Source organism: Portunus trituberculatus, chromosome 47 (assembly GCF_017591435.1).
Source record: "Portunus trituberculatus isolate SZX2019 chromosome 47, ASM1759143v1, whole genome shotgun sequence".
NCBI classification, from domain to species: Eukaryota; Metazoa; Arthropoda; class Malacostraca; order Decapoda; family Portunidae; genus Portunus; species Portunus trituberculatus.
In genome coordinates this window covers 2,124,572-2,150,105 of record NC_059301.1, presented here as the reverse complement: position 1 = coordinate 2,150,105, position 25,534 = coordinate 2,124,572, and the positions used below count along the sequence as shown (strand labels likewise).

The window sequence follows — 25,534 nt, the reverse complement described above, 5'->3', positions numbered from 1 at the left end:
GGAGGTCCATGTTCCCTTTGAGGAACACAAGCTCCTCAAAGCTGACCTCATCCATGTAATGTCAGTCTCATATAATGTGAAGAATTTAATTCCCCATAAAAGGAAAGTTGACAATCAGATAAAAATAAAGTCAGCTGGTCCCAACTCAAATTTAACATTTTTAGCAAAATTGGCCTTTGAATCTGACTTAAAACAGCCACCACAATGTCTTTAAAAAAAAGTCATCCTTGTTCCTGTTCAAAACTGCAGGAAATTGGTGGTGCAACTCTGCTTAGTAAGACTTTTGAAAACACTTGGGACTTTTGACTTTTCAACTTTAAAAATTCATGGTGCAGCAAAGTTACAAAGTTGCAACTTGGTGCCACATGCTCAGCTCTGCTATTTTCATGCCAACTACTCTTCTGATCTTACTACATACCTCCTATTCTCCCATGGTCTCACTGCACAAGATTTTCTTCATTATTTCATCCCTATTCTGTCTACCTCTCTAAAGCAAGAGCTAAGCAGTTTACTCAGTCACTCATCCCTTTCTCTGGTAAACTCTGGAACTCCCTGCCTACTTCTGTATTTCCATGGTCCACCCTCCTATGACTTAAACTCTTTCAAGACACACACTCGTTCTCTGGGTTTGACCAACACTTTAAACTCTGTATGGAGACTGACACTTCAGTAGGCCTTTTATATTGCAATTTGTGTTGCCTTTAGCAGGGAGGCATTTGCTCCCTAATTTTGGCTGACACTTTTCCACTTTTTAGAGAGCCAGCACTCAAGTGGGCCTTTTTTTTTTTTTTTTCTTCCATTTGCCCTTGGCTGGCCATCTTCCCTACATGAAAAAAAAAAAAGGTACCCATCCTGCAAGAAAAAAAAAGAAGTGTTGCAGCAAGATCAAGATAAAAAAACAACATGGTGACTATCATGACAAGAACAGCAGGGATGTGTGACTATTCTTAATATTTACCAAAGTTCTTTTAACCTTGTCTTTATATATTGTGCGATTTTCTGAAACATTATTTCCATTAGACGTTTAAATATTAACCTCAAAAAAGGCTAAGGCCATCTCCATGTTATCCAAATATAGTTTTGTATGCCAGTTAAAGTTAATACTTATTCTCGACATTTACCACCTATCCTAGCCTAACAAGAAGCATCATGTAGGTAAAAAAAACAGTAGCTATTATTTTACTTTAACATGAACAACAAGTTGGCTTTCATTACCCTTCTCATTTTAAAGACCTTGTCCTTCTGATCAATTTGAACCCATACGTACCCATCGCAAATTGTTATTTATTAACTTTTTTTTAGATTAAACTCACTGCCATGTCAATGGCGGGAAGCAATGCACCACTACGTGCAACAGACAGGCCGGCACTGAGGAATGCTGTTTTGGTGTGTGCATATGTTACATTATCTACATAAGCATGATATAATATGACAGTGATTGGTTCTTTTGTTTCAATATGAAAGCAGTAGCCAAAAAAAAAAAAAAAAAAAAAAAAAAAAAGAATTTATTCAGCCAATCATAGTGTCATATTTCAATGTATGGTGAGAGAAGCAGTTCAATTGAAAATATTTGAATCAGTCTTAGGAAGATGTCACCATGTGTTGGGTGTAGCGTGCACTACTTCCTTGCTATTCACCAGTTTTTTTTTAAAGCGACAATAAAAGTGTAGGCAACCAATTCCGACAGCCACCTTTTCTCAGTGACGTCTCCAGCGATGAGGAAGGACTTCACCACCAATAAGGTAATGACTTCCTATGCATATCTTAGCCATTGCTGTTAGGTTAGGTTGGGTTAGGTTAGGTTTGGTTAGTTTAGGTTTAAGTTTGGTGTGGTTTGGCTTGGCTTGGCTTGGTTTGGTTTGGTTTGGTTTGGTTTGGTTTAGGTTAGGTTAGGTTAGTGCATTTTCATTGAAACCTGGTAAAAAATTTAATATACCAGGAAAAAAAATTATTAATTTTACCGAAACTCACATATCCACAACAGACGGGTGGAGGAGCTCAGTGGTGAAAAAAAAAAAAAACTTTTTCACATAAAAAAGAGCATATTTATCCAAAATAGGTCGAAATGTAACATAAAATGGAAAGAATTGGTTCATTTCGCAGCAAAATCGTGTTTCTGTAGGAGCCAGAGGGGAAGGGGTTAAATAAAAACAACGGATTTGCGACGGAAATGAAGTGAATATTTATTCAAAACAGGTAGAAATCTAGCAGATAAAAAAAAGGTCAATTTACAGTTTCACCCAACCAACGATTTTCTGATGTGGCTTATGTGTTTCTGGTGAGATATGTAGTGAATTGATTGATGTTCTACATCACTTTCGTCACAAGTGCGTAGTTTTCAAGTTATATGACTTTTTCAACTTATGCCTACCTCTCATCCCCAACGATCTTTGGGGACCTGTGGGAAATCAGGGTTTTTGGGTGGGGGAGCATTAAAACGAGTAACGCGCGTTGCAAAACAGATCCAAAATCAACAAACTCGCACAAAAATCTGTAAAAATAGTACATAAATTACACCTTTGATGGCGGGAGAGGCTGTGGCAGCGGCTGATGCAAGCCTTGCTGTGTTTTTATTGAGCAGCGTTGCCAACGATTCGCTACTTTTCTGGCTCTATCCGCTACATTTAGCAAAGCCCCCCACCATCCCCACTGCAGGTACTGTATAAATGTGTGTTTAGCCCAGTGTCGTGTGTGTTATTAGTCTAAATGCATGTTTAGCATGGTGTTGTGTGTGTTATCAGTCTAAATGCGTGTTTAGCCCAGTGTTGTGTGTGTTATCAGTCTAAATGCGTGTTTAGCAAGGTGTTGTGTGTGTTATCAGTATAAATGTGTGTTTAGCATGGTGTAGCCAGAAATGTAGCGAATCGTTGGCAACGCTGCTCAACAATAACACAGCAAGGCTTGCGTCAGCCGCCGCCGCCGCCTCTCCTGCCATCAAAGGTGTAATTTATGTATTTTTACAGATTTTTGGTGTGAGTTTGTTGATTTTGGACTTGTTTTGCAACGCGCGTTACTCGTTTTAATGCTCCCCCACCCAAAAAACCCGATTTCCCACAGGTCCCAAAGATCGTTGGGGATGAGTTAAAAAAGTCATATAACTTGAAAACTACGCATTGCGACGGAAGTGATGTAGAACATCAATCAATTCACTACATATCTCACCAGAAACACATAAGTCACATCAGAAAATCGTTGGTTGGGTGAAACTGTAAATTGACCAAAAAAAATATTTCATCCAGAAGTGAGCTGTTCATGTTATTGTAAATAATGTCCGACTGACGCCTTTCTCCACTTTTACCCCTTTTACCTTATTTTCAGTTGTTTGGACAAGTTAACGAAATTAATATACAATGCACGATATTATGCAGCCTTAATTTGATCTAACATGTAAGTATTAACCTCGGGAAAAGACGCTGCGTAAAGTTATCTCCATATTTTCCGGTGTATTCAATGACATATATTGGTTAACCTTATTTATCTTATCACTACTTTGTAAGAGAAACAATATAAGCTTCAGTCCATTGTCTCAGTAGCTTTTCCTTATATTTTATCTACATACCTGGTCGTAGTGGTCGCGAGAAAATGACAGCAGGTGACAGGACGTCTAAAATAAATATATATGGAAAATAATGTTGGTGCTTCTAGTACTTCTCTATTTTTTTTCTATATAATGCTACATGGTTTGTTCTAGTTGGGATGTGAGGGGCCGTGCAGATTGCTGTGCCACAGTCCTTAGTGCCCCGAAGGAGATGGTAGCAGAGAGAAGAACGTTGCCTGGCGTTTCAGGCATGGACAGGAAGAAATGTAAACAAATAATGTTTGGGGGACACGTGTCTAATTCTTTATATTAAAACATCTTATATTAAAGTACATTTTAAGGTTAAATTTTGTTGCATTTCCTTCTACTCTGTTATGGTATATTGTTATTTATCATTTTTCTTATATAAATAAATAAATAAATAAATATATATATATATATATATATATATATATATATATATATATATATATATATATATATATAAGAAAAATGAAGTAATGAATATGAAATATGAACGAGTTTGTGAATACAGTGTGGTAGTGTGTGGGTGAATGCCGAATGGTGTTTTGTTTACATGGTGGTCAGCGTCGGGTGGATGTGAAGGCGCCGGTCGTTGTGTCGGTGTTAGGGCGATGGTAAGTGATTAGATTGGTCCGAGTGACCATTAGCTAAATACCCAGGAACCTACAGTGTAAGCGGAGGCCCAATATAAGCATGGAGCGCGCATCGTGTCTGGCAGAGGCTCTCACCTAGTGGGCCTCCCGGTTCTTTGACAACGGATGGTCCCAGCACAGCACGAGCTGCTTGCAGTTACGCCAGTGTGGTACCATTACTATATGTGCATAGACAGCTGAATATTGCGGTAAATATTAAGACGAGGCATGCAGCTCTATTTACTAATGTTTCCGGCGGTTCTTATCCCCCAACAAACTTGAGAATTTGGTAAGCAGGTGGGAAAAGCAAAAATATGATCAAATTTCACCTCTTGCCACCAAAACTAACCGAGAATTATTTTTGTAGATGTTTTAGTAGGGGACATATTTAATACTACAGAAAATCTCCAGAAATCAGTAGTATGTCTTCATGGTTACCAATCTAACCTACCGGTACTTAAACTAATCTAGTTTAACCTAACCTTGGTTACTCTCTGTAACCATGTGTTTGAATATATATATATATATATATATATATATATATATATATATATATATATATATATATATATATATTGATATCCCTGAAGACATACTACATATATATATATATATATATATATATATATATATATATATATATATATATATATATATGTGTGTGTGTGTGTGTGTGTGTGTGTGTGTGTGTTATTGAAGTTAATAGATATTGAAAAAGACATTGCCTTATTTGAAAATTTTTTCAACTCCTGTGCCCTACAGCATAAAGAACTTGATGGAAAAGCTTGGTTTTCAGGTGTGGAAAGCTAAAATAAGGCCAAATACTACCTCTTACCTTCCAAAGTGAATAGAGTTGCTTATTAATGCTGCTGTGGCTCTGTTTCATATTTACTAATTGAGTTAGGTCATCAGGTTTAGTTATGTTAGGATGTGAGTAGCAAGGTCAAGAACATGGCAGCCTTTACAACAGGAACAGCTGCATTACTTGTTACTTGTTACTTGGGGTGTTTGTTCAAGGCTCCGCTCCACTGCGAGGCAGGGCTCAGCAGAGCCTCCCTCAAAAGCAACTAGCATCTATAATTGTCTTTGATTTCCATGCCATTAAAATCATAAACTTCCTTGAACAAATATGTCTTTAATTTCTTTTTGAAGATATCGATCCTCTCACAACCTTTAATATCACTTGGCAGTTTATTGTAAATCCTTGGTGCGCATCTTGCAAATACTCGACATCCCATATCAAGGTTATTTCTTGGCTCATGTAGTCTGTATGGGTCTGCATCGTGTTCCTTGGTATGTGCACAAATGTATGAGTGTCAGGGGTCATTTCTCTAATTTTTGCAGTATCATATTCACTTAGCCATGTTTCAGTCAAAGCAAGAATATCCAGATTCTCATCATTAATTAAAGTTCTGATTTCTATTGTCTTGTTTCCAACTGACTGGACATTTGATAAACCACATTTCAACATAGAGCTCACAGCATTAGTAGCCATAATCTGTAATATTTCTGGTCCTGTCAATCTCAGTTTCCAACACAACACAACAACTATTATTCGCCGGGTGGTCAGTATTATGTTTCTTAAACCTCACACAGTTTATGCATTTCTTCTCTGTAGATGTGCATTAGTAAAAGTAAATTAGTTAAAGTTACCTACATGTCACCATGATACCCAGGTTCTAGGTAGTTACACCAAAGATGTGCTTGGGTGGTGATATGAGCCCTAATATGGGTACCACAATAAATGAAATTGCCTGCGCAGCTAATGGGCGGAAGCTGAACAGCGCTTCCCACATATATTCTTCAAGTATGCCTACAGGCGCTATAGGCCCTAAGATAAAAAATAAGATTTATTTATTTTTGGTGGTAAGAGGAGTTATATAGCTCTGTTTAGACTGAAGCCATAAAACTGAACTTTCCCACCAGTTCCCCAACATTGTAGTGGATAGAACTCAAAGCGAATAGGAAATGGGACTGCATGACTTTTCTTGATATTTAGCTTGGAATCAAACCTAGTCACTCAACTTGCTTATTTTTATTATTTTTTTTTAATATTATTTATTTATTTAATTTCCATTTTTTACATTTTTTCTGACAAGTTTTTATGATAATTGTTTTTGTGTAAGACACATACAGTACAGTGACACCTTGCATTACACCCACAGTGTTATATGCCCTTTCCTGATGCCCAGATTTTGCATCACCTTGTGCCATTGTTACTAGTGATGCCAAAGCCTTCCCACCATTGTCTTCCCGCCCAGAGCCTCAATCCTGCCCAAGTTCAACCTCACTCTGGTTATACAGATGGCTCCCTACTTGATGAAGTATTTTTCCTGCTGATATTTCTTCCTGAAGTGAAAGCTGTTATCTTTTTTTCATTATTTTTATTAATATTATCATTATTTATTATTTTTTTTTTTTTTGCCTAGAGCTGCCTCTGATGTGTATCTTAGGTTGCCTTCTTCCTCTTCAAAGCATCAGAATATCAAAGTTCTTTTTTTCAGAGTGGTGGATTAAACCCAGCTAACACCAGTGCCACTACCACCACCACTAATCCTTCAAGCTACAGTGCCCCTCCTATGGGCTTCAGGATGCCTCCCCCAGGCCCCGGAATGCCCCCACGTCTGCCCCCTCCTGGTTTTATGTCCCAGGGTGGTACCCCAGGCATGCCTCCTCCAGCCTTCAATGTGCCCCCACCAGGCTTCCTCAACTCCTTCAGTCAGGCAGGAGCAGGTAAGACAAGCACTGGTTATTTACCTATTTTTTATTTATTTAATTTATATTTTTATCTCTTATTACTTATTTGTTTTATTTCAGTTTTTCTTATACTTCCCTTTTGCTGTTAAGGTCTGAAACTTGCTGTCTGCTTCTGTATTTCCCCTTTCCAATTACCCACTACAGCCTACATGTGGCAGCCCCTTGGGTGAACAGAACCACCTAAATCCATCTGTCATCTTCATCCATAAATTTGTCCAATCTTCTTTGAAGGCTCCTTATTAACTCAGCACTAACAACATGATTACTAAAGTCTGGACATTCCTTTCATCTACCACTCTGTTAGAGAACCATTTCTTTCCCAAAACTAAATTTTTCAAGCTTGAACTCATTATTTCTTGTTCTAACCTGGCTGCTGATTCTATGAACTTTTGCTCATGCCCCCTATACCATTTCAGTAGATATTTGTATTAGGTCCTCTCTTAATTTACGTCTCTCTTAGGAATGCAAATTTAGTACGGTATCTTCAATCACGCTCCATAGGGAATATCCCTCATCCCCTGTATCCTTTAAGACATTATCCTTTGTACTGATTCTAATTGATTATATCCTTCCTATAATGTGGGACCAGAACTGTTTAGCATAATCTAGATGTGGTCTGATCTTAGTATTACTTTGGGATTCTTGCTTTAAACACACCTAAAAATTAATCTTAGTACCCTATTTGCCTTATTTCTAGCCTCTATGCATTTTCTTAGGCCAAGAACAGATTTGACTATAACTCCTAAATCTTTTTAACATTCTGTTCAAACTTACCAGGGCCTTGTTGTTTATTGCATACTTATTGTGTGGATTTCCTTTACCTCCGCTTAGTACGTACTTTGCATTTGTTAATGTTAAACTGCATTTACCATCTGTTCCTCTCTATCTAAATCTGCCTGCAAGTTGATGACATCCAAATCTGACGTAATCAATCTACCTATCTCTGTGTCATCTGCAAATTCCACTCTCAAAATCATTGATATACAGTAGAGACTCAATACTCAAACTTAATTGGTTCCAAATGGCTGTTCAAGTATTAAAAAGTTCAACTATTGATACCTATAAATCAGGTAATTCGTTCTAATCTCAGCAAAACCTAAAGTTTATAAAAATTTCAATGTATTTTCCTTGTTTTACAATTTTGATTTGTACATACTGTAAGTGAAGGCTGGTGATGGATAACTTAGAAGATGAGGGGAGAAGGGTGGGGAGGAGGAGGGAGGTCGCTGGAGGATGAGTCATCATCTATGAAAACGTCTTTGTAACTTTATCCTTGTGTGATTCCAGTGAATCCACTAATGGAGTGCTGTGGCTCACTAACACTTGCATTCTCACCAGATTACTTATTTTCACCACCAATACCCTCTTTGGTGCCATCATAAGTTTCTAAATGAAAAACTACCGACAGAACGCAAGAGAATGTTGTTTTTCTCAAGACTGCGGAAGGCCTAGGGATGCGCAACAGCATCTGGTATACAGGTATTACCGGTAATGCGGTATCAGAATGGTATAGTGGTGGCTGCAAGAATGGAGATGACAGAGCTTTGTATACAACCAAATGTGCAGCCATTTGATTACCAGATATTTTCACCATTGATAAGCCTTTGGTGTTAATGTAAGTTTATAAATGAAAAACTACAGATAGAATGCAGGAGAATGTTATTCTGATGACCACGGCAGCACAAATCACAACTGGTGGAGGGGGAAAGGGGACGCCAGGGAGCCTTTATTTACAATTACGTGTATGGACGTTCGACTATCAGGTATTTTTTTTTATTATCAAATCATCTTTTGTGTTCGAGAATTGAAAAGTTTGAGTATTGATTCTCCACTGTATATTAGAAATAACAATGGCCCTAAAACTGATTGCTGTGGCACCCTATTAATTACTTGGGCCCACTCAGAATTAGAGCCATTTTTAAGGCATGAATTTCCCTATGTAAAGCCATGCTGAGTGATTAATCAGTTGTGTTTGTCTTAATGCTCCCTGATGTTCTTTGTTATTATTGACTGTATCAATTTATCTACAACTGAAGTTAAGCTGACAGATCTATAGTTAGATATTAGAGTATCTCCCATCTTAAATATGGATACAAAATTGGCTTATCCCCACATTATTGGTCACTCTAGTGACATCGTAAAGACCAATGCTAATAGTTTACTGACAATATCCTTGCATTCCTTAAGTACTCATGGATATATTTCACCAGGTCCTGGTGACTTTGATTTTTTAGCCTCTCTATCTTATGTTCTAGCATCTCCTTAGTTATGAGAATATTTGTCAGCTTCTCACTCTCTCCCACTCTAAAAATCTGTTCACTATCTGGAATTTCCTCCATGTTTTCCTGAGTAAAAATAGTTGAAAAACACTCTTTCATAATTTTACTAATCTCCTACCCTGGATCCCAGAACTAAGCAGCTCTCTATTAGCTGCTTTTAAAAGATCTATTTCTTTTCTATTTTTCATCCTATATACCTGAAAAAATCCCTTGGGATCCATCTTTGCCTTGTTGGCTACCTTCAATTCATAATTGCTTTTATCTTTCCTCATTAACCTCTTAACTGTTCTAACTAATTCTTTATATTTTGGTCTTAAAACCTCATCTCCTTCCTTTAATCTCATATATATTTGTCTTTTGTCCTATGTAGTGTTTTAATCTATGTCATCCACTTCAGGTAATTTTTCTGTGGTCTTATTGTACTACATGGCATGTTAGCTAATTGGCCTGTATATAATCAACAAAATATTTGTACACTGTATTAAGATTTAAGATTTACCTGCCTTGATCCCTTCATTTCAGCTCTTTCAATCTCTCCAACCCCTTATTGTCCATCTCAGCATGACCTAACCCAGACCCCACCTCACTTTCTCACCACTCCCTGTCCTTACCTGTATCTTCAGCTACTTAATTAGGTCTATTAAAAAGCAAATAGTATGTGACTCATTAAAGCTTGGAACATTGATCTTATACATATTTCCTTCTTTGGTCTAAAATACATTCTGGGAAATACACCTATTGGTTGAGAGTGGTATAAGACTGCTGCTGACTGTTTGTGTACATTTACTGTTCATTTCCTTTCATATGTTACTAACATAAGAAAACACTTGCTATCTGACCTATAGAGATAAATTCTCTCACCATTTTTACATTACCATATGCTTACTGAATTTAAATCTGTACACAAACTTTTTAGTTCTCTTGACTCGCTGTGTAGAAACCCCATTTTCCATATAAAAGAAAATGTAGAGATAGAAGAGGAATTTGAGTAAAAGCAAATTTGATGGTAAAATTCCTTGGATCTTTGCATGACACTGAAACATGGAGGAAGAAATTATGTTGTATGCAGTTGATTATATCTTAGAGTTGGACACAATACATTATAAGGAATCTCTTTGCACATGACTGTGTGTGTGTGTGTATTTACATAGTTGTAGTTTTACAGGGCCTGGGCTTTATGCTCGTGTGGCCCCGTCTCCATATCTACACTTATCCAATCTTACTTTAAAAGTATGCACACTCGTTGCAGACACTACTTCTTCATTCAAACTGTTCCACGTCTCAACACATCTTTGCGGGAAACTATACTTTTTAATATCTCTTACACATCTTCCCTTCCTCAGCTTCTTACTATGCGATCTTGTGCTTCGACTGGCATATTCTTCTCTCAGGATCAGATACTCGTTGTCCACTTGGTCCATTCCATTTATCAATTTATAAACTTGTATGAGATCCCTTTTCTCCCTTCTCTGCTCCAATGTTGGAAGATCCAAATCCTTGAGTCTCTCCTCATATGTCATCCCTTCAAGTTCTGGGACCATTCTTGTAGCCATTTTTTGTAGTCTCTCCAGCTTCCTTATGTTTCTTTTTGTGAGGGGTCCACACTACTCCTGCTTATTCCAATCTGGGTCTTATTATAGTACTTATCAGTTTCTTTATCATTTCTTTGTCCATGTACTGAAATGCTATTCCAATATTCCTTAGCAAATTGTATGTCTCTCTTAAAATTCTATCAATATGGCTTGCCGGTTGATTATTTTCTTCTATCGTCACTCCCAAATCCTTTTCCTTTTTTACTTTCTCCAGTTCTATTCCATCTCCCATCTTATAGATTCCCACAGGTCATCTTTCACTCTTTCCCATTTCCATGACATGGCTTTTGTCCACATTGAATTCCATCTCCCACTTTTTACTCCATTCCCAGATCTTATTTAGGTCTTCTTGCAGTATTTCACAATCTTCTTTTTGCTTTATAACTCTGCACAGTTTCGCATCGTCCGCAAACAGATTTATGTAGCTCTTCACTCCTTTTGGCAAGTCGTTTATATAAATGAGAAAAAGTATTGGCGCCAATACTGACCCTTGTGGCACTCCGCTTTCTACTGCTCTCCACTTGGACTTCATATCTCTGACTACCGTCCTTATTTCTCCCCCTCATCTCAATGTGTTTCCTTTTAAACCACCCTTCTCCTCTAATTTCCACAGTAACCTTGCATGTGGCACTTTATCAAATGCTTTTTTTAAATCCAAGTAAATACAATCAACCCATCCCTCTCTCTCTTGTACCCTATCAACTATTCTAGAGTAGAAACTCAGTAAATTTGTTACACACGACCGACCTGTGTGTGTGTTTGTGTATTTACCTATTTGTGTATTACAGGGCCCGAGCTAAGCTCTCTGTGTCCTGTCTCCTTGTCCATTCCTGTCATATCTCTCTTTCATCTGATTGACACACACCGCATCAACGACATCACTGCTCAGTTTATTCCACTTATCAATGCTATGATGCGGGAAACTGTATTTTCTCACGTCATTTAGACAGATGTCTTTTATTAGCTTTTTTCCATGTCCTCGGAGATGATTACTTGTGATCACCTTTATCAACTCTCTGTCCAGTATGTCAATCTTGTTCACCAATTTATACATAGTTATCATGTCTCCTCTTGTTCTCTCTTCTAATGTGGTCAGCCCCAGTTTCCTCAGTCTTTCCTCATAGTCTAACTCCCTGAGTCCTGGTACCATCCTTGTTGCCAGCCTCTGTATCCTTTCTACCTTCTTCACATTTTTCTTCATATGCAGTGACCAGACACAAGCTGCATATTCTAACTGGGGTCTTATTAAGGTACATAATATCTTCTTCATCATTCCTTCCTCTAGGTAGTGGAACGCAAGGCCAATATTTTGAAGCATGTTATATGTTTTCCCAAAAATCTTGTTAACCCCTTCGCGCCGGATGTTAAAAAAAGCCCGCCTGTATGATATATGGGTGGTAGTGCCGTGCACCCAAGCGCGGGAAACTCGTGCAAGCTTGTCATACTTGTTATCTTTGTGTATTATGCTGCTATTTTTTAGTCACTATATCGCCTTCGAAGAGGAAAGTGGACGCTTCTCTCTTTGGAGAAAGAGAGAGAGAGAGAGAGAGAGTGACATTTGCTAATATTTTAGACACAAGCGGGACATGTAGCTTATCTTCGAGAGGAAGAGGGGAGGAGAGAAGGAGAGGGAAACGAAGGGAGGAGAGAGAGAAAGAGAGAGATTAGAAAATTTTTGTTTTTGTGTGTTGTGTGTGTGTGTGTGTGTGTGTGTGTGTGTGTGTGTGTGTGTGTGCATTTTCCGAATGTTACAAGGCGGACGATGTAACATCTTCGAGAGGGAGAGGGGGAGGGAGGGAATGGAGAGAGAGAGAGAGAGAGAGAGATGGAACAGTCATTGGGTAATTTTAGACACAAGGTGGGACGTATGTAGCTTATCTTTAGTGATTGGTGGAGACAAGGATGGTGGGAGGAGCACTAGGATTTCAAGGACAGCATACGGCGTGTGTAGTTGGTATCCAACACACTATACGGGACAACTGAACTGAAGAAAGCTCAGAAAAGAAATATGACGCTCACGAGGCGTTACCGTATTTGCTACTGGGGCTTCATGACGCCTACATAGGCATCACCGTATTGAAGGGGTTAATGTGTTTCTCCGGTGACAAAGTGTTTTGTACAATTACTCCTAAATCTTTCTCCTCATTGGTCTCTTTAATTTTCTCATCACCCAGGCTGTAATCCCAGTTTGGTCTGTATCTACTTCTTCCCATTTTCATAACATGGGTCTTGTCTATATTAAATTCCATCTGCCACTCCTTACTCCACTCATATATTTTATCAAGATCTTCCTGTAACTTGTTACAATCTTCCACATTCCTTACTCTCCTCATAATTTTAGTATCGTCCGCAAACATGTTCATGTAACTGTCAATTCCTACTGGCATATCATTAACATAAATCAAAAACATGATGGGACCAAGCACTGACCCTTGTGGAACTCCACTGGTTACCTTCTTCCACTCGGACTTCCTTCCTCTCACCACTGTTCTCATTTCTCTTCCCATTAAGTAATTTTCCATCCATTTTGCTAGTTTATCATTTACTCCTCCAATCTTCTTTAGTTTCCACATCAGTCTATTGTGTGGTACTTTATCAAAGGCCTTTCTCAAGTCCAGGTAGATAGCATCCACCTATCCCTCTGTATGTTGTAGTATGTCAGTCACTCTTGAATAAAAACATAATAAATTGGATATGCACGATCTTCCTTTTCTGAAACCAAACTATCTTTCTCTCAGAATGTTTTCACTTTCTAGATACTCACTCCACTTAGCTTTAATTACTTCTTCACATACCTTGCACATTATACTAGTCAATGATACTGGTCTATAATTTAGCGGTTCCATTCTACTACCATTCTTATATATAGGCACAATGTCAGCTCTTTTCCACTCTTTCGGGACTAATCCTGTTCGTATGGAGGTTTCCACAATATCAAATACGGGATTCAACAATTGATCCTTACATTCATTTAGCAACCTCCCAGATATGCCATCAGGCCCCATTGATTTATTAATATCCAGATTGCTTATAATTTTCCTTACATCTTCCTTAGTAACCATGATGTCCTGCATTTGCTTTATTTCCGTAGGCCTTCCTCCCATAAAATGCTCCTCCTTTGTAAACACTTTGCAAAAGTTGTCGTTCAAAATTTCAGCTATATCTCCAGCATCTTCATATACTTCTTCCCATTTTTACCTTTACTATTGCCTCCCTTATATTTAGTTTTCCATTTATGAATTTGTAAAACATTTTGGGTCACTATCACAGTTTTCCACCACCCTCTGTTCATATTCCTTCTGTGCTGTTCTCCTTACTTCAACATATCTATTCCTTGCTGTTTTGTAAACTTCTCTTGATAATACATCACTGTTTTTCTTAAGTTTCTTCCATCCCTTTTCTTTGTTCTTTTTTGCTTCTTCACAATTTCTATTAAACCACTGTTTATTATTTAAAGTCCTCTTTCTGTAATATGGCACAAACTTTTTCACAGCAGAGTTATACAAATCCATAAATTTATCGTATTTCAATTGCATATCCCTTTCCTGGTATACCACGGACCAGTCAGTTTCATTAAAGAACTCCCTTATATGGTTATAATTTGCCCTAATATAATTTAATTTTTCCTCCCTGTGTTCCACAATCTTATTCGTGCTTAATTCCGTATCCAGCTCAAAGCTTAGGACATCATGATCGCTTCTCCCCAAGGGACATTTATGTGTGTGTGTGTGTGTGTGTGTTTCTAGATGTATTTACCTAGTTGTATATTACAGGGTTTGAGTGGGGCTCATAGTGACCTGTCTCCATATCTACAGTTATCTAACTTTTCCTTTAATTTTTGCACACTTTCTGCTGTTACAATCTCATTGTGGACATTCCAAATGTCCACAATCCTATGTGGAAAACTGAACTTTTTAATGTTCCTCAGACCGTGACTTTTCATGATCTTGGAATGTCATCTTGTTTGTCTATCCCCATCCTCCTGTCAGTGTTACTAGGTCTTGTCTATCTATCTCTTCCATACAGTCTACTAACATATACATTGTTATTAGGTTCCCTCTTTCCTATCTATCCTTCAAGGTTGGTAATTCCAATTCCTTCAGTCTTCTTTCATAGGGAAGATCCCTTATTTCTGAGATCATCTGTGTAACAGTCCTTTGGATTCTTTCTAGCTTCTTAATGTTTTTCTGCCTGTTTGATGACCATACCACTGCTGCATATTCTAGTCTAGGTCTTATCTTAGTGGTTATTGTCTTTTTCATCATACTCTTATCCACGTAATTAAATGCCACCCTGGTGTTAGTTAGTGTCGTGAATGTTGAAGCAAATAGCCCATTTATGTGTCTTTCCGGAGTCAGGGTGTCTTGTACAATTCACTCCCTTTTCTTATAATCGCTTTTTCCCATTTTATATTCCCATGTAGGTCTTCTACTACTTTTACCCATTTCCATTACATGGTATTTCCTGGTATTAGATTCTAATTTCCACTTTTGGCTTCAGTTCCAAATCTTGTCTTATCTTTGTGCAATTCCATAGTCACAGATGTTCCTTCGCATCATTTGCAAACAAATTTATATAGCTACTCAAACCCTCTTGTATATTGTATATACTTGGAACATAATTGGTGCCAGAACCAAACCCTTTGGTACTCCACTGATAACTGTGTTCCAGCTTGATAGGGTATCTCTTTTATCATTGTCTGCATTTCCTGATCTGTTAAGTAGTCTGTCATCCACTTTAAGATATTTCCTTGTATTCCTCCCATGTGTTCTATTTTCTACAGGAGTCTTCTATGTGGTACTCTGTCAAAAGCCTTGTTTATATCTAGATATACCATGTCAACCCATCTATCTCTCCCTTGTACTTTGTCTATTATTCTTGTATGAAAGCTTAGTAAATTCCCACAACACTAGTTAGTCTATCATTTAGGGGCTCAGGACTATATTTACTCTTTTTCACTCTTTTGGTACCTTTCCTTCCATTGGAGAGTTATTGATTACATCCCACATTGGTACTACCAGTTGTTCTCTACATTCTCTCTGTGTCCATCTGGCCGCATGATCTGCCTTTCTTACATCCACCTTTTGATCTGCCTTTCTAACATCCATTTTTTTTTTTTTATTTTTTCTAATTTTTTTATTTTTTTTTTTTTTTTTTTCATCATAACAACACTTAATCCTTCCTGTGTCACTTGGCTGCTTGGCTCTTTGAAATCTCTCTTCATTAAATACTGATTTAAAGCTCTCATTCATAAGTTCACTCATTTCCTCCTGTTTCATATATCCTACTTCCCTTGATTATATTAGTGATGGTCTCTCTATTTATCATTTTTCCATTTCTATTCTTATAAAAAAGCTTGTATTCTTTTTCACATCTCTTCACTACATCCTTTTCTAAATTTCTTTCCCCCTCCCTTCCTTTAGTAATTTATTCATTTAGTGCCTCTTTATACTGCTTCCTATTTGCTTCATTCCATTGCTTCCTTAATTTTTTCAAAGCTGCATCCTTACACTTTTTAGTTTTTACATATAGCAGTATATCCCTTTTGCTCTGTACTCGGGAACATATCTCTTTGCTCCCTCATCATACTTGTCTAGGAATATATCATACTTCTCTTGGATCGTCTTACCTTGCATTATTTCCTTCCATTCACTACTACCAAACTAGCTTCCCTTTGCATTTCTTTATGTACATCAAGCCTCCATGTATTACTCTTTGGTGGCACATATGCAACTATTATGCTCCTTTCTTTTTCGCTTCCACTTGTCTTAATTGTTATGTTTAAAACCTCTGCTAGTCCATCTCCATACTGTACCTCCTCCATATATATATCGTCTCGAGTCATTATCAATACTCCTCATGCTTTTTCCCCTTCGGTCTTTCCTCTAAACATTATATCCCCACTCTTTAAAATTCTCTTGGACTTCTTCACTTAACTTTGTTTCTGTTATACATACCACATCTGGTCCTTTTTCCAGTATGTAATCTCTCATTTCCAAGTATCCTGATATAAATCCATCTAGCTATGTTTGTATTCATGACTCTTGATGCTTTCCTTCCCCTTCCTGAATGTACTATTTCCTCAGCCTTATGTCTAGCACTCTCCAGTAGAATTTCTCCTTTTTCTCTGTCCTCTTTTTTTCTCCTTAGCTTCACTTCTCAGTTATCTCTCTTTTTCCCTTTCTACCTGATTTATCTCTTCCTTTATCCATATATTTTTATATTCTGCCTTACCAGCCAAGCTTTCCAGTCCTCGCTAATATTTCTTGTACCTCCACTTGTGATCTCATTTTAACTTTCAATGGTCTTTTGGTTCCCTCACTATAAATATACCAAGTTCTCTATTTCTTTCTCAAGACTGTTCTTCATCTTGAATCACTGAGATAATTTCCTTAACCATCTCTTTTTCCTCCTTCTCCCTCACAAATTTCATAGGATTCTTTTTTCTTCTATTCTATATATAACCATGCACTTCTTTTTGTCCACTGTATCTCTCACTAATTCTTCGTTTTCTCTGATTACTTGTATGACTGTGTCTTGTTTTCTCTCTTATTTGTTGCTTAACTACTTCTGCAAAGTTCACTTGTTCTTTTTTCCAGACCTTCTTCCATTCCTGCAGTTTTGTTTCATTTATCCCCTTTCGTGTTTCCACATTGGTGTTCAGTTTTTGCCGAAGTTCCTATAGGGTTATTTCATAATTTATACATTTGCTCTTAAAGGTGCTGTTTTCCTTTTTTTTTATTTTGTCCAGAGTTTTCTTCATGTCATTATTCATTGTCATTGTGCTCTCTAACTTTTAACATCTCTCTCTCAGCTCTAGGTTCTCCACAATTGGCTGATCCTGTTGTTTAAAAATCATGGCAAATGTATCCCTCAAAACTTCTGGTTTTCTGTCCAGTGAGGTTTTGGCTCTTTCCTCCCTAAATCCAGAGAATCCCCTCTCTTTACTCCAATCTCCTAGCTGCCTTAATCCTAGAGGTGTTTCAGTAATTTTGCCCCTGCCTCTCGGTTTGCCTCTCTTGTTTATATAAGTAGCAGCACCAACTGCACCGTCCATATCCTCATCTCCTTCCATACTTTTTCTCAGCCTCAACATAAGCAAATTCAATGTAACGTGTGTGTGTGTGTATTTTACCTAGTTGTATTTACCTAGTTGTAGTTTTTCCCTCTTTATGCTCGTGTCTCTCCATATCTACACTTATCCAATCTTACTTCAAAAGTATGCACACTCGTTGCAGACACTACTTCTTCATTTAAACTGTTCCACGTCTCAATACATCTTTGCAGGAAACTATATTCTTTAACATCTCTCAGACATCTTCCTTTTCTCAGCTTTTTACTATGCGATCTTGTGCTTCGGATGTCATATTCTTCTCTCAGGATCAGTTTCTCATTATCCACTTGGTCCATTCCGTTGTGTGTGTGTGTGTGTGTGTGTGTGTGTGTGTGTGTGTGTGTTTACCTAGTTGTATTTACCTAGTTGTAGTTTTACAGGGCCTGGGCTTTATGCTCGTGTGGCCTTGTCTCCATATCTACACTTATCCAATTTTTCTTTAAAACTATGCACACTCGTTGCTGACACCACTTCTTCACTCAAACTGTTCCAAGTCTCAACACATCTTTGCAGGAAACTATATTTTTTAATATCTCTGAGGCATCTTCCCTTCCTCAGGTTTTTACAGTGCGATCTTGTGCTTCGAATGTCATATTCTTTTCTCAGGATCAGATTCTCATTATCCACCTGGTCCATTCCGTTGATCAATTTATAAACTTGTATCAGATCCCCTCTCTCCCTTCTCTGTTCCAGGGTTGGTAGATCCATAGCCTTTAGTCTCTCCTCATATGTCATCCCTTCAAATTCTGGAACCATTCTTGTAGCCATTTTTTGTAGTCCACACTACTCCTGCATATTCCAATCTGGGTCTTATTATAGTACTTATCAATTTCTTCATCATTTCTTTGTCCATGTAGTGAAATGCTATTCCAATATTTCTTAACAAATTATATGTTTCTCTGAAAATTCTATCAATATGGCATACCGGTTGATTATTTTCTTCCATCGTCACTCCCAAATCCTTTTCCTTTTTTACTTTCTCCAGTTCTCCCATCGTATAGATTCCCACTGGTCGTCTTTCACTCTTTCCCATTTCCGTGACATGGCTTTTGTCCACATTGAATTCCATCTCCCATTTTTTACTCCATTGTGTGTGTGTGTGTGTGTGTGTGTGTGTGTGTGTGTGTGTATTCACCTAGTTGTATTCACCTAGTTGTAATTTTACAGGGCCTGGGTATCATACTGTGTGGCCCGTCTCCATATCTACACACATCCAACTTTCCTTTAAAACTATGCACACTCCTTGCTGACACCACCTCCTCACTCAAACCATTCCACACCTCCACACATCTTTGTGGGAAACTATATTTCTTCACATCCTTCAAGCATATTCCTTGGCTATCTTTTTACTATGCGATCTTGTAGTTCTATTTAAGTTTTCCTCTCTCAACATCATTTGCTCATTATCCACTTCATCCAGTCCGTTCAACAGTTTATAAACCTGTATTAAATCTCCTCTTTCTCTTCTTTGTTCCAAGGTAAGCAAATTCATTTCTTTTAATCTCTCCTCATAGGTCATTTCTGCCAATTCCGGAACCATTTTTGTTGCCATTCTCTGCAATCTCTCCAACTTCCTTATATGCTTCTTTTTATAAGGGGACCAAACCACTCCAGCATATTCCAATCTTGGTCTAATTACCAGTACTAATTAATTTCTTCATCATATCTTTATCCATATAATGGAAGGCTAATCCAATATTTTTATCAAATTATACGTTTCTCCAAACATCTTATCAATATGAGCCTCAAACTGCCCATGGTCTTGTATTATCACTCCCAAATCCTTTTCCTTTTCCACCTTTTTCAACACTACTTCTTCACCCATCTTATATGACCCTCTTGGCCGTCTTCCACTCTTCCCCATCTCCATCACATGACTTTTGCTCAGATTAAATTCCATTTGCCACCTCTTGCTCCACTCCCAAATCTTATCCAGATCTGCCTGTAAAATTTCACAATCTTCTTCACTCTTCACACACCTACACAACTTCGCATCATCCGCAAACAAATTAATATAACTGTTTACTCCTCTGGCATGTCATTAATATATACAAGGAAAAGTATTGGTGCCAGCACTGAGCCTTGTGGGACTCCACTCTCCACCACCAACCAGTCCGACTTTGCATCCCTTATTACCGTTCTCATCTCCTCCATCTCAAGTAGTTTTCCATCCACTTTAACACTTTTCCTTTCAGTCCTCCATAAATCTCTAATTTCCATAGCAGTCTCATGTGAGGTACCTTGTCAAAAGCTTTCTTTAAATCCAAATATACACAGTCCATCCATCCCTCTCTCTTGTATTTTGTCAACCACTCTTGAATAAAAGCTCAGTAGATTTGTTACACATGACCTCCCTTTCCTAAAGCCAAATTGATGATCCGATAATAACTTATGATCCTCCAGGAACCGTATCCAATATTTCTTTATCACCCTCTCACAAATCTTACCGACCACACTTGTTAGAGACACAGGTCTATAGTTAAGAGGCTCTTCCTTACTGCCTCCCTTATAAATGGGCACCACTTCAGCTCTTTTCCACTCTACTGGTACTTCCCTGTTTCTAATGAACACCTTATAATATCATATAATGGATCAATCAATTCTTCTCTACACTCCTTCAATAATTTTCCTGAAACTTCATCTGGTCCCATCGCTTTATCATCTTTAAGTTCCTCCAACATTTTATATAACTCCTTTTAGGTATCTTAATGTCATCCATGTGCACATTTCCTTGTACATTCTGAGGCTTTACAAACATTGTTTCTTTAGTAAATACTTGCTGAAACCTATTATTTAGCAATTCCGCTATATTCTTAGGGTCATCTACTATCCCTTGCTCTCCTTTTAATCTTTCAATGGACTCTCTCTTTTAAGTTTACCATTTATGAACCTGTAAAACAATTTTGGATGTTCCTTACTCTTGTCTACAATATCTTTTCAAATTTTCTTTCTTCCTCCTCCTTACCCTCACATACTCATTTCTCGCCACTCTATAATTCTCCTTATTTAGTATATTCCTGCTCTTTTCCATCTTTTCCAAGCCACATCTCTTTTCCTTAGCCTTAACACAAGTTGCATTAAACCAATCCTTTCTTCCTTCCTCTCTCGGTTTATACTTTGGTACAAATTTCATAACTCCTTCTTTATAATATTTCATAAAAATCTCATATTTTTTTGCACTTCTCTGATTTGTAACATCTCCTCCCAATCTAATTTTCTGAAATAATTTTTCAAACTTTCTGTGTCCATCTTTCTATAATTCAATCTACCACTCCTGTATGTCTCGTCTTCCTTCGCTGTGTTGTTGCTATCTGCATTTCCATAACCACATGATCACTCTTTCCCAAAGGACATTTGTATTGTATATCTCCACATAGGTACACTTCTCTTGTTAACACCAAATCCAGTCTAGCCGGTTCATCATCTCCTCTATATCTAGTATTTTCCTTCACCCTCTGTTCCATCATATTTTCCATCATTAGATTAAGAAATCTCTCTCCCATGCTTCCTCTCCAACACCACTTACTAGATTTTCCCAATCCACCTCCTTACAATTAAAATCTCCTACTAGTATCACCTTTCTTTTCCAGATAATACACTTTCCAAACTCTGTAAAGTATCCTTGATCATATTGTCGTATTCCTTAATGTCCAAGAATTTGTTTTAGGAGGTACATAGGTCACCATGATTATTAATTCTTTTCCATCACTTTTTATCCTTATGCTTATCACTTCTGCGTTGTTCTTCCCATACCAAACCTTATCCACATTTATTTATTTCTTCGTCATAATCATAACTCCTCCTCCACCTTTACTCTCTATCCTTTCTCCATATATTATATTTATTATCCAAATTTATCTTTGTTTTTCATGCAATTTTGTCTCAGTCAAACACACTATATCAGGCTTCTCCACCATCATATAGTCTTGCAATTCCAATCTACTTGACAGTATCCCATCTATATTAGTATACATTACGGTCCACCCACTGCTCCTCTAGGGGTTCCTCCGCATTCCTTCTTTCCACATACCACTTTCTGACTCTCTCTCCTATAACTCTCCAAAAACTTTCTCTTTCCTCCTCAGACCGCTCATCATTTTTCCTTCTCGCCTCTTCCAACAATTCCTTATATCTTCTCCTCTCTTCCTCATTTCTATTCTTTCTCACAAACACCTCTTTACAACCTTCTATCTCTCTTAACTTTGATGTTCTATATAGGATATCCTCCGCAGATTGTTGTGACTTCAGTACTACTTTAATCGGTCTGCTCACTCCTCCTTATACGGACCCAGTCTATGGATCTCTTCCACTTCTTCTTGTAGGTCTTTTTTTCATCATCATTTAGATTTTTGAACAGATCTCTTACCGTTTTAATTCTTCCTTAATTCTCTTAGGCTTATATGTTATATTTTGTTCTTTCATCCCAAATATTAACACACTCTTCTTCTTTTCTGCTATTTCCCTTATCAATGTTTCCTTATTCTTCATAACATTAACCAGCCAGTTCCTTGGACCTTTCTTTTTTGTCTTCCTTCAACTGATCTTTAATTATTTCTTGTAATCCAACCATCTCTGCTTCCCTCGACTCAGTCCATTGTGTTTTCTTCAGTTCCCATTCCCTTTCAAACCTTTCATTCTGCTCACTAATCATTTCCTTAAAGTCATCTTTCTCCTTAACTACTCTCCATTTTCTCCTCCAACCGTCTCTTGTATTTTTCAACCTCCACTCTCAAGTGTGCATTCTCATCCACCAATCGTTTTCATTTTCCTCCAGTCTCTTAACTCTTTCCTTCAAAGCCTTGTGGAATTCTCTATCCTGCTCCTCCTCACTCCTCTGAACTTTTAATTCCTTCACCAACTCCTCAAATCTCTTCTCCAACATTACCAATCTACCTTGCATTGTTGCCCTGTTGAAGATGGACTCATGCTTTGACTGGCCACTTTTGGCTTTGCTCCTGGGCCTCATCAACATATTTTGAATTTGGTAATTTATTTCACCGGTCTATCCATTTTTTTTTACTCTTCCTGGGAGCATGTGGGTGTGTGGTCACTGGGGGCCAGGCCTGGTAGCTACGTGTGTGTGGTGGGATGCGCTGGCGGCTGCTATGGCTGGCCTTTGTGTGGTTCCTGCTCTGTCGTTTGGAGTGTGGAGGTTCTCACACCTCCGATCACTCCCATGTACACGCCACCAGGCTACGTTCACTCTGTACACTTGTTCACTTGCTCTGGTTGCCCCTCAATACCAATAACGATTCTCACTCAAACACATTGCTTAGCGTGTGGAGTGTTAGTTAGATGCCACTCTGAGCAGGAGGCACGTCCGCTCTCCATGGAGTGTGTGTGTGTGTGTGTGTGTGTGTGTGTGTGTGTGTGTGTGTGTGTGTGTGTGTGTGTGTGTGTGTGTGTGTGTGTGTGTATTTACCTAGTTGTAGTTTTACAGGGCCTGGGCTTTATGCTCGTGTGGCCCCGTCTCCATATCTACACTTATCCAATCTTACTTTAAAATTGTGCACACTCGTTGCAGACACTACTTTTTCATCTAAACTGTTCCATGTCTCAATACATCTCATGGAAACTATATTTTTTAATATCTCTCAGACATCTTCCCTTTCTCAGCTTTTTACTATGCGATCTTGTGCTTCGGATGTCATATTCTTCTCTCAAGATCAGTTTCTCATTATCCACTTGGTCCATTCCGTTGATCAATTTATAGACTTGTATCAGGTCTCCTCTCTCCTTCTTTGTTCCAAGGTTGGTAGATCCATAGCCTTTAGTCTCTCCTCATATGTCATCCCTTCAAGTTCTGGGACCATTCTTGTAGCCATTTTTGTAGCCTCCAATTTTCTTATGTGTTTCTTTTATGAGGGGTCCACACTACTCCTGCATATTCCAATCTAGGTCTTATTATAGTATTTATCAATTTCTTCATCATTTCTTTGTCCATGTAGTGAAATGCTACTCCAATATTCCTCAGCAAATTATATGTTTCTCTAAAAATTCTATCAATATGGCTTACTGGTTGATTGTTTTCTTCCATCGTCACTCCTAAGTCCTTTACCTTTTTGACTTTCTCCAGTTCTACACCATCTCCCATCTTATATATTCCCACAGGTTGTCTTTCACTCTTTCCCATTTCCATGACATGGCTTTTGTTCACATTGAATTCCATTTCCCACTTCTTACTCCATTCCCAGATCTTATTTAGGTCTTCTTGCAGTATTTCACAATCCTCCTTTTGCTTTATAACTCTGCACAGTTTCGTATCATCCGCAAACAAATTTATGTAGCTGTTCACTCCTTCTGGCATGTCGTTAATATAAATGAGGAAAAGTATTGGTGCCAATACTGACCCTGTGGCACTCCGCTTTCTACTGCTCTCCACTTGGACTTCATATCTTTAACTACCGTCCTTATTTCTCTCCCCCTCAAATAATTTTCTATCCATCGCAATGTGCTTCCTTTTAAGCCACCCTTCTCCTCTAACTTCCACAGTAATCTTGCGTGTGGCACTTTGTCAAACGCCTTTTTTAAATCCAAGTAGATGCAGTCAACCCATCCCTCTCTCTCTTGTACTCTGTCAACTATTCTAGAATAGAAACTCAATAAATTAGTTACACAAGACCGTCCTTTTCTTAAACCAAATTGGCTATTTGATATTAATTTGTTGTCTTCAAGGAACTCGATCCATTGTTTCTTTATTATTCTTTCACACATCTTGCATATTACACTAGTTAGTGATACCGGTCTGTAATTTAAAGGTTCTTCTTTCCTTCCACTCTTATATATGTGTGTGTGTGTGTGTGTGTGTGTGTGTGTGTGTGTGTGTGTCCATTGGTAAAAACCTTCCATTTGAACTGCTGCTGCAAGACATGAGGCAGAGGCAGACATGTCTGCAGTTTGCCCATCCAATTGGGCTGCTTCTTGTCATAGTTGGCAAAGAAAAAAAATAGTCACAGTCTGGCCTCTCTCTCTCTCTCTCTCTCTCTCTCTCTCTCTCTCTCTCTCTCTCTCTCTCTCTCTCTCTCTCTCTCTCTCTCTCTCTCTCTCTCTCTCTCTCTCGCTCCAAATTTCAAAGTCACTTGATATGTTAGCATTCTATCATGATAATACTCAGAATGACCTCTGCCTGATATCCCACTAAGGTCACACCATACTAACATCTGTAGGGATGATTAATTGATATGTGAGCCATGCCATCCTTTCCATCATCAATTCCTCATTCAGGCTCTTCAAGACTGATATTGCCTCCAAATTATTTGTTGAACATCAACCAGCTGGATAAGCAGTAGCAAAGACTTGTAACTGTCAGCTGACCCAGAAAGGTATCAAATGGCTCTGGAAAAAAATTTGGATGACTGTCCATAGCTACTGGGATGCCTTAGGGACAAGGAATTTTAAGGAGGTAGGGCAATTTGGTCTGTCACTGTGTGCGTTTGCAGACTGCACTCACCGCTACCACCATTACCAGTATCTGCACTCATGCGCCCTCGAAAAACCACCAGCCTGCTACTATATTTTTTTCCCTGCCAACTATAACAAGAAATAGACCAGTTTGGTGGGTAAACTACAGATATGTCTTTCTCTACCTCCAGACTAAC

At 38.1% G+C, this 25,534-nt stretch overlaps 2 protein-coding genes across 9 annotated transcripts in view; one reads left to right on the top strand and one right to left on the bottom strand.

The window, feature by feature from the left end:
• The window catches only part of LOC123520782 (WD repeat-containing protein 70-like), a 13,510-nt gene extending 9,690 nt beyond the window's left edge, over positions 1–3,820 (bottom strand). The window contains exon 1 of the mRNA XM_045283370.1: positions 3,560–3,820. The gene's annotated coding sequence lies outside the window, so the exon portion shown is untranslated. The remainder of the gene's footprint in view (positions 1–3,559) is intronic.
• Positions 3,821–4,051: 231 nt separating this feature from the next.
• Positions 4,052–25,534, top strand: part of LOC123520623 (pre-mRNA-processing factor 40 homolog A-like) — a 121,823-nt gene continuing 100,340 nt past the window's right edge. For 6 of the 8 annotated variants that reach the window (XM_045283080.1, XM_045283079.1, XM_045283078.1 and 3 more), the window contains exons 1-2: positions 4,086–4,176; positions 6,699–6,927. In XM_045283080.1, the coding sequence (XP_045139015.1) occupies positions 4,093–4,176; positions 6,699–6,927 (313 nt within the window). In that variant the 5' untranslated portion in view covers positions 4,086–4,092. Of the gene's footprint in view, positions 4,177–4,242; positions 4,404–6,698; positions 6,928–25,534 lie in introns of those variants that run through there. The other 2 variants (XM_045283074.1, XM_045283081.1) reach the window with 2 other exon arrangements.